This window comes from Heteronotia binoei, chromosome 16 (genome assembly GCF_032191835.1).
Source record: "Heteronotia binoei isolate CCM8104 ecotype False Entrance Well chromosome 16, APGP_CSIRO_Hbin_v1, whole genome shotgun sequence".
NCBI lineage: Eukaryota > Metazoa > Chordata > Lepidosauria > Squamata > Gekkonidae > Heteronotia > Heteronotia binoei.
Window position 1 is genome coordinate 52058769 of NC_083238.1, and position 14769 is coordinate 52073537.

Sequence of the window (14769 nt, forward strand, 5' to 3'; positions counted from 1 at the left end):
TCTATGAAACTTGATGGCACCATAGAGTTTTATTGTGATCCCTAGAGTGTCGCATCAGGGGCACTCTAAGAATCACAGTAAAACTGTATGGTACCTTAAAGTTTTATTGCGATTCCTGCAGCATCCACCAAGCGGTATGCCCGGAACGATGATGTCACTCCCCGATGATGTCATCACGCTGCTCGCCCTGCACGGCAACAGGGCTCTTCAGGGGTGGGAGTTTGGCAGCCCAAGTTAATCATCTGCATGTTAGTTCATTGTCAAAACCAAGCAGCTGTAAAATGAGGAGTTCCAGTGACTTAAACCTTCGATTTTCAAAGCTGGGCCTGTTGGATTAGGAGAGCGAGCAACCAGCCAGCCACCAGGGGCTTTGCCCCGCTCCCAGCAGCCCTCATTAACCCCTGGAGAAGCACACACCACCCTTTCTCCACTTCTGATGTGATATTGGGTTGTGGGTGGCTTGCTGGCCATTTGACTGGGGCAGTGGGTGACCAAGGAGAGCCCCAGATGAGCAAGGCCTGGTTGGGCTGGCTGGATCTCTAGCCAGCCCAAGCAGGCCTCGCTCGCCCGGGGCTCTCCTTTTTTGCATCAAGCTGCTTTTGACTGGCAGAGGTGAAGGTGGCATATGCTAATGAGTTATGCTAGTGAGCTCCACCACCTATTTTTCTACAAAACAACATCTGCCTCCCTCCATGACACAGCTCTGGTATTCCTTGGTGATCTCCCATCTAACTATGACTCAGGGCCATCCCTGCTTAGCTTCCGAGATCTGATGAGATCACGGTCAGGTCAATTCAGATCAACTCCTCCCCAGCGGGGACCACAGATTTAACAGGCCCTGAAGAAATCCTGAAAACAAAAGTTGCTCCAGACATCTCAGACCAGTGCATTACCTAGCGAAGATCTGGGAACGTAAACTCTTATAGGTTGGCCGTACAACAAGCTTCCCTAACTCCCCTGAAGTGAAGGCATTCTGTGTTGGGTTGTTAAATTTCATCCCCCAGAGCTCTCCGTGCCCTCAAACACCATGCTTGAAATAGCTTTTCATCACCTCTCCTCCACAGAAAAAAGAGCCGTACCTTTCCTGAATGGATTTCTGCTTGCAGGAAGCTCAGGCATTCGGAGTAATTAGACCACGTTCGGTTTAAACTTTGCACAAAGACCCATGTCCCGTTTGAAGAACAGTGCCTGAACGCCATACCTGGAAGACAGAAGAGCTCTCGTGAGGCGTAGCATTCACTGAGGCCAGGGCTGCCAACCTCCAGGTAGCATCTGGAGATCTCCCCGGATTACAACTGATCGCCAGAGAACCAAGATCAGTTCCCCTGGAGAAAATGGCCGCATTGGAAGGTGGGTTCTATGGCAATTATACCAAGCTGGGTTCCCGTCCTCCCCAAACCTTGTTCTCCCCAGGCTCCACCCCCAAAAAAATCTCCAGATAGTTCCCAATCCAGAGCTAGCAACCCTAGATAATACACTTGTGTCTCAAGAGACAGTTTGGTGTAGTGGTGAAGTGTGCGGACTCTTATCTGGGAAAATCGGGTTTGATTCCCCACTCCTCCCCTTGCAGCTGCTGGAATGGCCTTGGGTCAGCCATAGCCCTGGCAGAGGTTGTCCTTGAAAGGGCAGCTGCTGGGAGAGCCCTCTCAGCCCCACCCACCTCACAGGGTATCTGTTGCGGGGGAGGAAGGGAAAGAAGATTGTGACTTCTTTTCAGAGTATAGGGCGGGATATAAATCCGATATCATCTTCTTCTTCTTCTTCAGCTACTGCCATAGCCATCAAAAATAGTTTTCTGCTATTAGAAAACTAGAAAGAAGTGGAGAAAGCTAAGCCCAAATCCTTTCTGCTGGTTTCCTATGGGAAAAGGAAGGAAAAAAATGTATAGAAGAATGTTCCGTCATTTGAGACGTATCATAATGCTCCTGTATAAATCGATGGTGCCAGGGCTGGCGTGTGGGAGTAGGCCATGTAGACAGCTGCCTAAGGTGCCACATGACCTACGGTGCAGCTCTAGGCACACCCTTCGCACATGCCAGCCACCCCGCACCGCCGAGGAGCCCGCTGTGAAAACTGAGCCAACTGCCCCACTTCGCTTCCCCACGCCGCGTTTGCAGAAGCCTCTTTTTAGCATTGAGGTGCCCCCCGGGGGTGGAATTCTAGCAAGAGTTCCTTTGCATATTAGGCCACACCCCCTGATGTAGCCAATCCTCCAAGAGCTTACAAGGCTCTTTTTTGAAAGCTCTTGGAGGATTGGCTACATCAGGAGCGTGTGGCCTAATATGCAAAGGAGCTCCCGCTAGAATTCCACCCCTGGTGACACCAATCCATGGATTTAGGTATCTGCATTTGGGAGCTACATGTCACTATTAGCTATGTGTACGATAGTAATGAGAGGTGTGTGTTACATACCTTTGTGGTTGAAGTCGTAAATGTAAGGAGGGCAAGGAACAGCCAGTGTTTCCCCCACAGATCCCCGGGGCCAGCAGATCAGGCCATCCCATTCCGGAAAGCAGTTGTCATCTGCAGAAAAACAAAACAGGAAGCAGCTGCAGGTAAAGGTGATGAGAGGACATCACAAGACCAGTGTATGACCTCTGAGAGTTCTGGTTCGCAGTGCGTTTAATAGGGCTGCCAATTGCCAGGTGGGTAATATATCCAAAACAACCTCAACAAGGTTATAGCGACAAAAATGACTAAACTAGGCATTTCTTTATGGTGAAATTTAGGTCACTTTATACACACATTACATACTGGACGCATTCTCTATGTTCTCAAATGACATAAAGTTCACAAAACAAGTAGAGTTCCGATGTACTTTGAAACAGGGTATTTAGTTGGCCTCCTGTACATTGAAACTCTACTTGTTTCATGAACTTTAGGTCATTTGAGAACATAGAGAATGCATCCAGTATGTAATGTGTGTATAATGTGACCTATATTTCACCATAAAGGTTCAGTTTTTGTAATATATAGTTTAGTCATTTTGTCATTATAACCTTGTTTAGGTTGTTTTTGATATATCGTCCTGAGTGACTTCTCTCTTGGTATTTTTAAGCCCCAGGTGGGGGCAGGGGATCCCCCAGTTTGGAGGCCCTCCCCCCCGGTTCAGGGTCATCAGAAAGCAGGGGGAGGGGAGGGACATGTCTGCTGGGCAATCCATTATTCCCTATGGAGACTGATTCCCATAGGGTATAATGAAGAACTGATCTGCGGGTATCTGGGGCTCAGGGGAAGCCCTTTTTTTAGATAGAGGCATGAAATGTGCAGCATAGCATCCAATGCCTCTCCTCAAAATATCCTCCAAGTTTCAAAAGGATTGCACCAGGGGGTCCAATTCTATGAGCCCCAAAAGAAGGTGCCTCTATCCTTCAGTATTTTCAATGAAGGCATTTAAAAGGTGTGCTGTCCCTTTAAATGTGATGGCCCTCTGAAGTGCAATTATGCTAGTCGCAACCTTGCTCCTTGCTCCACCTCCAAGGTCCCAGCGAGAAAGGCGGACTATAAAAACGTATTATCGTTATTATTATTTTTTTTAAAAATCATTTTTAGCTAAGAAGAAGAGTGCACCACGGAGCAGTAAGTAATCGCCAATGTTAGAAAAATGCACAATGCAATCTCAACATTCGGAAATACAAATTGCATTCCACCTTCCACAATGCACCATGAAGATCAATGCGGCTGAATTTCCCATTTTGTTAAACTTTGCCCGCCTAGAAAAGTGGAGCTGCCCTAGTTCTCCGCAGAGATTCAAGTCGAGAGGCTATGAGTCAAGTACCTTTAGGGAATCTTGTCGATGTTGTTTGTCGGATAAGTCTGCATCATGTAGCTTAAAAAAAAAAATCACACACACACACTGCTTGATACTTCTTTGTACATTTCACTTCTCTTCATATAAGCTTCAAGTGTATCGCTTACATCATTCTAAGTAGATGAGCAAAATTTTCTCTGGACTCCAGCATCCACGTTGCTTCTGGTGCTCTGCCTTCGTTTGCTTGTCCCCCTGCCCACCCACCCCCCCGATTTGCTTGCAGAATTGGGCTACTTTGTTGTCAGTATCACGCGCAATATCTTTTGAAACGACATCAAACCTTGTGAAATCATTCCTCGTGTGAAAGTGGTCTGCTGGTTGACCGAGGTCTGCACATGTTTTCAAATCCAGTTCTTTTGGAGAGCCAGTTTGGTGTAGTGGTTAAGTGTGCAGACTCTTATCTGGGAGAACCGGGTTTGATTCCCCACTCCTCCACTTGTACCTGCTGGAATGGCCTTGGGTCAGCCATAGCTCTGGCAGAGATTGTCCTTGAAAGGGCAGCTGCTGTGAGAGCCTCTCCAGCCCCACCCACCTCACAGGGTGTCTGTTGTGGGGGAGGAAGGGAAAGGAGATTGTGAGCCGCTCTGAGACTCTTCGGAGTGGAGGGTGGGATATAAATCCAATATCTTCATCTACCTCACAGGGTGTCTGTTGAGGGGGGAAGGTAAAGGAGATTGTGAGCCGCTCTGAGACTCTTCGGAGTGGAGGGCGGGATATAAATCCAATATCATCATCATCATCATCATCATCATCATCATCATCATCATCATCATCATCATCTTCATCTTCTTCTTCTTTTTCTTGGAGAGCCTGACAGGTGGTGAAAGTGTAAAATTGTATTCCACACCATCCACAGATGCGCACAGACTCTGGTTCTTGAATCTTTTGTGCAATGTTTTCTGCTTCCCGTATATAGTTTATTTTATTTATGTATGTTATCAGAGAAGACCCTTGGCGCAGAGTGGTAAAGCTGCAGTACTGCAGTCGGAGCCCTCTGCTCACAACCTGAGTTCGATCCCAGCTGAAGCTGGTTCAGGTAGCTGGCTCCAGGTTGACTCAGCCTTCCATCCTTCCGAGGTCGGTCAAAGGAGTCCCCAGCTTGCTGGGGGGGAAAGTGTAGATGACTGGGGAAGGCAATGGCAAACCACGCCGTGAAAAGTCTGCTGTGAAAACGTTGTGAAAGCAACGTCACCCCAGAATCGAAAATGACTGGTGCTTGCACAGGGGACTACCTTTACCTTTTTATATTATCAGAGACAAAGAGAAAAAGAGAGAGAGAAGAAGAAGAAGAAGAAGAAGAAGAAGACTGCAGATTTATACCCCGCCCTTTCTCTCTGAATCAGAGACTCAGAGCGGCTTACAATCTTCTTTATCTTCTACCTCCACAACAGACACCCTGTGAGGTGGGTGGGGCTGAGAGAGCTCTCCCAAAAGCTGCCCTTTCAAAGACAACCTCTGTGATAGCTGTGGCTGACCCAAGGCCATTCCAGCAGCTGCATGTGAAGGAGTGGGCAATCAAACCCGGTTCTCCCAGATAAGAGTCCGCATACTTAACTACTACACCAAACTGGTGAGAGAGAGAGAGAGAGAGAGAGAGAGAGAGAGAGAGAGAGAGAGAGAGAGAGAGAGAGAGAGAGAGAGACTGGTTTCCCACTAGCCTTATGCTGCTCTCACACTCCTCTTCGCCTTTTTTGAACGGCAAACATAAACTGGTTCTTAGAGGATCTTGTTTGCTGCATGAAAGAGGCAGAGTGAGTTGCGGATAGTGTGAAATCCGACGGAAGTTCCGTTGAGAAGAGGAGAGTGAGGGCAGCATAAGGCTATTGGGGAATCGGTCAGAGAGATCTTTTCTAAACGGAGAAGTCCCAGCCTTTCCTCATAGGAAAGTCCAGGGTTGCTTTTTTGTTGTTGTTGCAGGAACTCCTTTGCATATTAGGCCACACGCCCCTGATGTAGCCGATCCTCCAGGAGCTTACAGTAGGCCCTGTAAGAAGAGCCCTGTACGTTCTTGGAGGATTGGCTACATAAGGGGAGTGTAGCCTAATATGCAAAGGAGTTCCTGCTACAAAAAACCCCATAGGAAACTCCCTCCCCAAACCCAGCTCTCCTCGGGCTCCGCCCCCAAATCTCCAGGTATTTCCCAACCCAGAGTTGGCAACCCTAACTCGATGTGTTTCTTGTTCTGCCGGAGAAACACAGCAGATTCTGTTCCGACCCCCGAAGGAATACGACGATGTTAAAACAAATCTGCCTCATACAAACAGTCGATCCTGGAAAGATTTCCCCAAGGAGTCGACCGCTAGATGTTTTCACCTCCCGGGGATTGTTGCTCTAACCGGGAAGCGAAACGGGAAAAATATTTGACAAAGGATGGAAATAGAGTGTGTGGGAGGCCCTCGATCAATGACTCAGAAGTGGTTCTGCAGAAACGCTGTCTCGAGCATTCTTCTTGCCTTTCTTGTTGCTCTTATTAGCTGGTGTTTTTGGAACCTGAGCTCTGCTCTCCCTCCCGAAGGTAATTTCTGTTCCCTATTAATCACATTCCTTGATGTGGGCATGCACCTGCTTTACTAAATTGACATTCAGCAGTTAATGAAGCTATTGTTCTCATGTTTTTGCTGAATTCCTCCATCTGACTCAGTTTCCCTGGTGGCTGTCACAGAGACAGATTTCCCTTCTTTCCTATCCAGATCAGAGCAGACTGTTCATACAAGTCATGATGTAGTCTGGCACTCAGAGTATTTTATTTATTGATTTGATTTGATTTATATCCCGCCCCCCACGCCGAAGCAGGTTCAGGGCGGATCACAACATAAAATCCCACAAACGATTAAATTAATAAGTATTAAAATTACACATTTGGTAATAAAATAGATATACAACGATTAAAACAGCTAAAACAGAAAAACAGAATATTGAGTTGGTGCTATTCTGGTGGCGACGGCCTTCTTCCACTTCTCTTAAGTACCGGTGCCAAGTCAATTGAATGCCAGCCGGAAGAGGACAGTCTTGCAGGCCTTGCCGAACTGCACAAGGTTCCGCAAGACCCTCACTTCATCTGGCAGTTGGTTCCACCAGCAGGGGGCTACGATTGAGAAGGCCCTGTCTCTAGTTGATTTCAATCGGGCCTCCTTTGGCCCGGGGATTACTAATAGATTTTGTGATCCCAATCTAAGTACTCTCTGGGGAGCATGTGCAGAGAGACGGTCCCTAAGGTACGCAGGTCCTAGGCCTTATAGGGCTTTAAACATAATAACCAGCACCTTGTAACGATTCCAGTATACTATTGGCAGCCAGTGCAGTTCCCATAGTCCCAGCTGAATGTGCTCCCACCTGGGAAGCCCCAATAACAGCCAGGTGGCCGTGTTCTGCACCAGCTGCAACTTCCGGGTTTGGCACAAGGGCAGCCCCATGTAGAGGGCATTACAGTAGTCCAGTCTCGAGGTGACCGTTGCATGGATCACTGTTGCCAAGTCGCCGTGCTCCAGGAAGGGGACCAACTGCCTTGCCTGACTAAGATGGAAAAACGCGATTTAGCAGTGGCTGCTATCTGGGCCTCCATTGTCAAAGCAGGCTCCAGTAGCACCCCCAAGCTCTTGACCTTGTGCGCCATTACCAGTGGCGCACCGTCAAACGCCGATAGGGGCATTTCCCTTCCCAGACCACCACGACTCAAGCAAAAGACCTCTGTCTTCGCTGGATTGAGCTTCAATCTATTCAGCCTAAGCCACCCAGCCACGGCTTTTAGCGCCAGGTCTAAATTTTCTGGGACACAGTTAGGCTGGCTGTCCATCAGTAGATAGAGTTGGGTGTCATCAGCATACTGGTGACAACCCAACCCATACCTCCGGGCGATCTGGGCAAGGGGGCGCATGTAGATGTTGAACAACATCGGAGGGAGCACCGCCCCCTAAGGCACCCCGCAGTCAAGCGCATGTCTCCGGGACAGTTCACCCCCAATCGCCACCCTTTGTTCCCGACTATCAAGGAAAGAAGAAAGCCATTGCAAGACCAACCCCTGAATCCCTGTGTTGGTGAGATGGCGGGTCAGCAACCGATGGTCGACCGTATCGAACACTGCCGATACGTCCAACAACATCAGTACTGCCGAGCCGCCTCGATCCAGATGCAGTATGGGGTGAGATCCATGCTTTTTTTGAAGCAAAACGAGCTAGAGAGTCAGTTTGGTGTAGTGGTTAAGTGCGCAGACTCTTATCTGGGAGAAGCAGGTTTGATTCGCCACCAGGCTTGCCAATCCCCAGGTCCCAGTGGGGGGGTCTCCTGCTTTCCCAGGCTCCTTCCCACCCCCAGTCAGCTGGCCAGCGGGGAAGCTCCACCCCCACAACTACCATGTGCCTTTCCCCTTCAGAACGCTAGGAGAAAGCATGCCAGGGCTTCCTTTTTGGATGGTGTGTCTGTGTCTTTAAGGCTGGGTGGGGACGGGGTGAGCAGGCAGAACAACGTGGCTGCTCCCAGGAGCTGTGAAAGTAGACTAGACCCTCTGTTTGTTGTACAAGCTTTTCAGAGGTGGTTTGCATAGTAAAGGGTAAACTTGAATCTTTGGTTTCTCTGTGTTATTGGAAGTTCAGCAACTTGTAAGTAAGTTGCCCCAGTGAGAACACACGTGTGTCGAATTGCAAATTATTTCATTTTTGCTTCTATGTGTGTTTGTGTGAGAGAGACAGCGAGAGAAAGAGAGAGAGAGAGATTATTTGCAGCTGCTTGGGTGAGGAAATGAAGACTTTATTCAAGGGAATTGCACTGCTGTGTTCTTATTTATTTATTTTAGGGAAAGTCTCCTGGCTCCACCCCTAAAGTCTCCTGGCCCCACCCCCAAAGTCCCCAGATATTATCTGAGTTAGATTTCCTCACTCCTCCACTTGCAGTTGCTGGAATGGCCTTGGGTCAGCCACAGCTCTGGCAGAGTTGTTCTTGAAAGGGCAGCTTCTGGGAGAGCTCTCTCAGCCCCACCCACCTTACAGGGTGTTTGTTGTGGGGGAAGAAGATAAAGGAGATTGTAAACCACCCTGAGATGCTGATTCAGAGAGAGCTTTTTTGTAAGCTCTTGGAAGATTGGCTACATGAGTGGGGTGTGGCCTAATATGCAAAGGAGCTCCTGCTAGAATTCCACCCTTTACAAGGCTCTTTTTAGTAAGCTCTTGGAGAATTGGCTGCATCAGGGGTGTGTGGCCTAATATGCAAAGGAGCTCCTGCTCGAATTCCACCCCTTACAAGGCTCTTTTTTATAAGCTCTTGGAGGATTGGCTACATCAGTGGGATGTGGCCTAATATGCAAAGGAGCTTCTGCTAGAATTCCACCCTTTACAAGGCTCTTTTTTGTAAGCTCTAGGACGATTGGCTACATCAGGGGTGTGTGGCCTAATATACAAGGGGTTCCTGTTACAGAAAAAGCTCTGCCTAGATCTATCTCATTTTCATGGTACATCTACCTCAAAACCATTTAGAAACTCTGGGTGACAAAAAAACAAAAACAAATAGAGAGGCTGCTCAGATACCACACCTCTTTTTTCTTGGAGCTGGGCTGTGATGTTCTGTTCGCACTGAACTCTGGCCTCCAGGAGAAGATAAATTTGATCCTCAGTCGTAATGGTATAATCCAAATCGACCTGGCAGAGAAAAAGCCCAAGCAGAAACAGAGCTCATGAAGAATAGCCAAGAAGAGAGTTCACAATCACAAACCTGCCTTTCCAGGCAGCCACACTTTCATTCAGAACAACTGAACTAATTTCTAAGCGTCTGAAGCTTTGGCCATGGCTGGGGCAGATCTTATCTCTCTCATAACAAAATCAGCTTTGGCTATGGTTGCCAATCCCCAGGTGGGGGCAGGGGATCCCCCGGTTTGGAGGCCCTCCCCCCGCTTCAGGGTCGTCAGAAAGCGGGGGGAAGGGAGGGAAATGTCTGCTGGGAACTCTATTATTCCCTATGGAGATTTATTCCCATAGAAAATAATGGAGAATTGATCCGCGGGTATCTGGGACTCTGGTGGGGCTGTTTTTTGAGGTAAAGGCACCAAATTTTCAGTATAGCATCTAGTGCCTCTCCCCAAAGTACCCCCCAAGTTTCAAAAAGTTTGGACCAGGGGGTCCAATTCTATGAGCCCCAAAAGAAGCTGCCCCTATTCTTCATTATTTCCTATGGAAGGAAGGCATTGAAAAGGTGTGCCGTCCCTTTAAATGTGATGGCCAGAACTCCCTTTGGAGTTCAATAATGCTTGTCACAGCCTTGATCTTGGCTCTACCCCTAATGTCTCCTGGCTCCACCCCCAAAGTCTCCTGGCTCCACCCCCAAAGTCCCAAGATATTTCTTAAATTGGACTTGGCAACCCTAGTTTTGGCTGGTGCCGCGTCACCCTTGGACCTGAGAAAATGAGATTTGTTCCCTTAATAGCCATTCTGCTTCGGGGCTGCTGTGTTTGGTTGAAAGGGATGCAGAAATTTCTGCTTCCATAGAACAGGGGTGAAGAACCTTCTTTCTGCCAAGGGCCATATGGATGGATACTTATAACATCATTTGTGGGCCATAAAAAATTATCACCTTAAAAAACAGTGCTCCGCTGAGGGAGAATGATTCAGGCCAGCAAAATTAATGCAAATAATTGTTTTTCTATTTGAATTCATGTGGGGAGAGCCTAATCTGGCACACACACACACACACTCATGGCCCTAGGCAAATGCATAGATCCAGGGTTTTTTTGTAGAAAAAGCCCAGCAGGAACTCAGTAGCATATTAGACCACATCCCCTAATATTAGCATATTAGGTCACACACTCATTAGTATATTAGGCCACACCATTTGGGATAATCAAGTGCAAACTGAACTGTGACAATAACTTTTCCAGGCCCTGCAGCAATTCTGGCCGGCCCTGGGCCCTGCAATCCCTGCCTGGCCCTGGGGAGTCTGCTGCACAGTGCGACTGGGCCTCACAATCCTCGCTGGCCAGCCAGGCTCCAGAGAGGCTGCCACATGGCTCGGTTCAATCCAGCAATCCCCAAGGGGCCACACCAAGTGATCTTCCCCACCCCTGCCATAGAAGAAAGATTTCAGGTTAAGAAGAGAGAAATTAAAAAGTCTTACTTTCCCAGACTTTTATTCACAGGGTTCGCTTTTTTTAAATGCAATGTTCCAGTAGGGGGATTCGGGGAATGTCGTGGGCAGAATATTGTGCGCAATGGCCCCAATGCAACGACATCACCTGGAAATGACATCATCGCATCAACGATGTCATGTGTAACACTCTGCATGGAGGGCAAAACTCTGTAGCAGGGGTGTCAAACTCATGAGGACCGGATCTGGCATAAAAGAGAGCTGTTGGGCCGGGCTATGTCTGGTTGGGTCAAGACATGTTGGACTGGGCCACGTGTGTACCTATTTAAGATTAGGCAGCAGAGATATAAATTATATAGAGGACACAGACAAACAAAAATATTTTTTTTAAAAAACTTAACACATGCTTAAAATGTTAGTGCTCATTGGTCCTAAAGGTGCTTTCTTTGGATTTCTCCCATGGGATCGAAGAACCTGGGCAAAGGAAGCTCTGACTCTTTTCTTCCTTCCTTCCCCAGGGACTGGGTTGGGGAGGAGCCTCAGTCAATAGAAAAAAGAGAGGCTTAGTTCAGTAGCTCTGCTGTGCAAGTGAGAGAGCCTGGCAAAGCAAGCTATTCCTCCCCAAGGCAGGCATCTCAGCCAACAGAGAAAATAGAGGTTTTGCTCTGTAGTTCCTGTGCAATTGAGCAAGCCTTGCAAAGCAAGCCGTGATGCAGAAGAAAACAAGAGAGAGGGAGAAGGAAGCCGATGACAGCCAGTTGCTTGGGGGCCTGGTAGGAGCCCCCGGGGGCCTGATTGGGCCCCCAAACTGCATGTTTGACATCCCTGCTCCATAGTTGTTTGGCTACTAAAGAACCCTGGGTACAGGCAGGACTTGGGAGGCAGATTCACTCGTGTGATCGAGCACATTAAATCCAGATGGGAGGCATGGCTAGGTCGGGCCAAATCTCTCGTGTGATCGCATCCTCTGTGTTTCCACACTTGGTGAGTTGGAGCCTGGTGACAGCACTCACTAAAACAAGTCTCTTAGGAACCTGTGAGGCCTAGTTTTTGATCTGGGTTGCCTTTCAGCAATGCCCAGATACAAAGACTTGTCAAATGGTAAAGATAAACCTCTGGATCATCAAGCTGCTTGCCGGAATAGATTTTCTTGCAACGATCAAGACGGAATGGTGAGAAAGGGCTCCCAAAGAAACCTTCTATTTGCCCTCCCTGTGAGAACAGACTGCCTCCCACTCCAGCCAATCCATGTGGGGTTCGATAAAGAAAGGGAAGGTAGACTCATAGAATCATAGGGCTGGAAGGGACCATACAGAACATCTAGTCTAACCCCCTACTCCATGCAGGATCACCCTAAAGCATCTCCGACAAATAATCATCCAGCTGCGTTTTGAAGACTGCCAATGAAGGGGAGCTCACCACCTTCCTAGGCAGCTGGTTGCACCTGCAAACTACTCTGACTGTAAAACTTTTTCTCCCTAATATCAAGCCAGTACCTTTCTGCTTATAATTTGAGTCCAATATATGGAGCCTCACTAGTGGACCTCCTGATGGCCCTTGGTTCTGGCCACTGTGGCAGAGTGTTGGACTGAATGGGCCATTGACCTGATCCAACATGGTACCGCAGGGCTCAGTACTAGGTCTGGTGCTTTTTAACTTCTTCATTAACTGGAGAGTCAGTTGGGTGTAGTGATTAAGTACGTGGACTCTTATCTGAGATAACCAGGTTTGATTTCCCGCTCTTCCACATAGATAGATTTGTGTAATTTGAGCCCAATATGTAAGATGAGGCGGGATACCCTCTTCTGCTATAAGAACATAAGAGAAGCCATGTTGGATCAGGCCAATGGCCCATCCAGTCCAACACTCTGTGTCTCATAAGAACACAAGAGAAGCCATGTTGGATCAGGCCAATGGCCCATCCAGTCCAACACTCTGTGCCACATAAGAACATAAGAGGAGCCATGTTGGATCAGGCCAATGGCCCCTCCAGTCCAACACTCTGTGTCTCATAAGAACACAAGAGAAGCCATGTTGGATCAGGCCAATGGCCCATCCAGTCCAATACTCTGTGTCACATAAGAAAATAAGAGGAGCCATGTTGGATCAGGCCAGTGGCCCATCCAGTCCAACACTCTGTGTCACACAGTGGCAAAAAAAACCTCAGGCGCCATCAGGAGGTTCATCAGTGGGGCCAGGACACTAGAAACCCTCCCACTGTGCCCCCCCAGCACCAAGAATACCCCAGACAGAGAGTACCAGCAATATGCTGTGTCTAATAGCCACTGATGGACCTCTGCTCCATATGTTTATCCAATCCCCTCTTGAAGCTGACTATGCTGGCAGCCGTCACCACCTCATGTGGCAGTGAATTCCACATGTTAATCTTGTTTTTTGTTCTTTTGCCCTTTTTGCTCTTGTTTTTTTTTTTTTTTTAAAGATCTAGAAGCCCCAAGGGAAATTGTAGGGAGCCGCGTGTCAAAATGCGGCCGCACAGCTACCGGGGGGGGGGGGGGCAGGGATTGATCTTTTGAGCCAGGAAAAGCAGAAGGCCATGGGTGGAGCAACTGCTAGTGAGGAATCAGCCAGAATTTCCACAGGACCTTATGCACAATTTCTTTTGGTGGGGGCACTGGCCACACTTCTCGATCAAACGGTAAAATCAGAAGAGGCTGAGCAATGAGACAGGAAGAGTTGGACACATGCTGCATCAAGGGGACGCCTCCAGCTGCTGATTTTAATGGGCTGGGATTATTATTCCCCTTACCTATATTTACGAGTTGTGGCTGAAATCGCCGCTGTCTCCGCAGGGGCCTATATTCCAAACAACTATTTTTGAAATGCTTTATAACATACTGAATGGAGCCATTTTTCCTGCAGCGCTGTAGAAGATCTCAGACCGAGTGAAAACATACCCCTCTCCCAGCCACCCCAACCTTTCCCTCACCCTGAGGCTGAGAAAAATCAATCTGAACTGATGGCAGGGGAAGACTGATGTTGCTATGCAATTTGCTTCCCAGAGCCATCAGTAGCCAGAGCCAAAAGCCAAACTCTTTGAGTTATATGGGTCAATACAGTTTAGGGTTTGAAGCCCAGCTGCTGCGAGAGAGCGGCATCTCGAAATGAACAGGACAAAAAAAGCTGATTAAAATCTTTCGTTAAAAATAATATAGACACCTGCAGTCTGCACCCCTCTCACCCTGATGTAACTCTCCACATCACCCTTCTCTTTTGGAATAATTAATCGTAGTCATTAATTGAGATTAGAGATTCAGTTTTGCATTTCAAGACTGCCATAAAAGAGTAGAGAAACCCTATATCTTTGTCTGTCTGTCTGTCTATCATCTGTCTGTCTGTCTGTCCGTCATCTGTCTGACTGCCTAACCTAACCTACCTCCCCCTTCCTCCCCCTCTCTCTCTCATACACACACACACACACACACACATCTATCTGTCTGTCTGTTTGTCTTCATCATTGTCTGTCTATCTATCTGTCTGTCTGTCCGCCTGCCTGTCTGTCTAACCTAATCTACCCCTCCCTCCCTCTCTCTCTCACACACACACATCTGTCTGTCTGTCTTCATCATTGTCTGTCTGTCTGTCTGTCTCTCTCTATATCGTCTGTCCGTCCGTCTGTCCGTCCATCCATCCATCCATCCATCCATCCATCCATCCATCCATCCATCCATCCATCTATCTATCTATCTATCTATCTATCTATCTATCTATCTATCTATCTATCTATCTATCTATCTATCTATCTATCTATCTATCTATCCCGTCCTCTCGACAAGTGGACACAGGGCAGCTAACAGTCAATTTAAAAACAATTTAAGGTTACAATTTAAAACTATAAAATAACAATTAAAATACAATTAACTCTATTTTAAACC

At 47.8% G+C, this 14769-nt stretch overlaps 1 protein-coding gene across 1 annotated transcript in view; it reads right to left on the bottom strand.

Moving 5' to 3' along the window:
• PTH2R (parathyroid hormone 2 receptor) overlaps nt 1-14769 on the bottom strand; it is a 103952-nt gene that overhangs the window by 71570 nt on the left and 17613 nt on the right. The window contains exons 3-5 of the mRNA XM_060257050.1: nt 9333-9470; nt 2413-2523; nt 1080-1201 (exon numbers count right to left, since the gene is read on the bottom strand). Coding sequence (XP_060113033.1) covers nt 1080-1201; nt 2413-2523; nt 9333-9470 — 371 coding nt within the window. The remainder of the gene's footprint in view (nt 1-1079; nt 1202-2412; nt 2524-9332; nt 9471-14769) is intronic.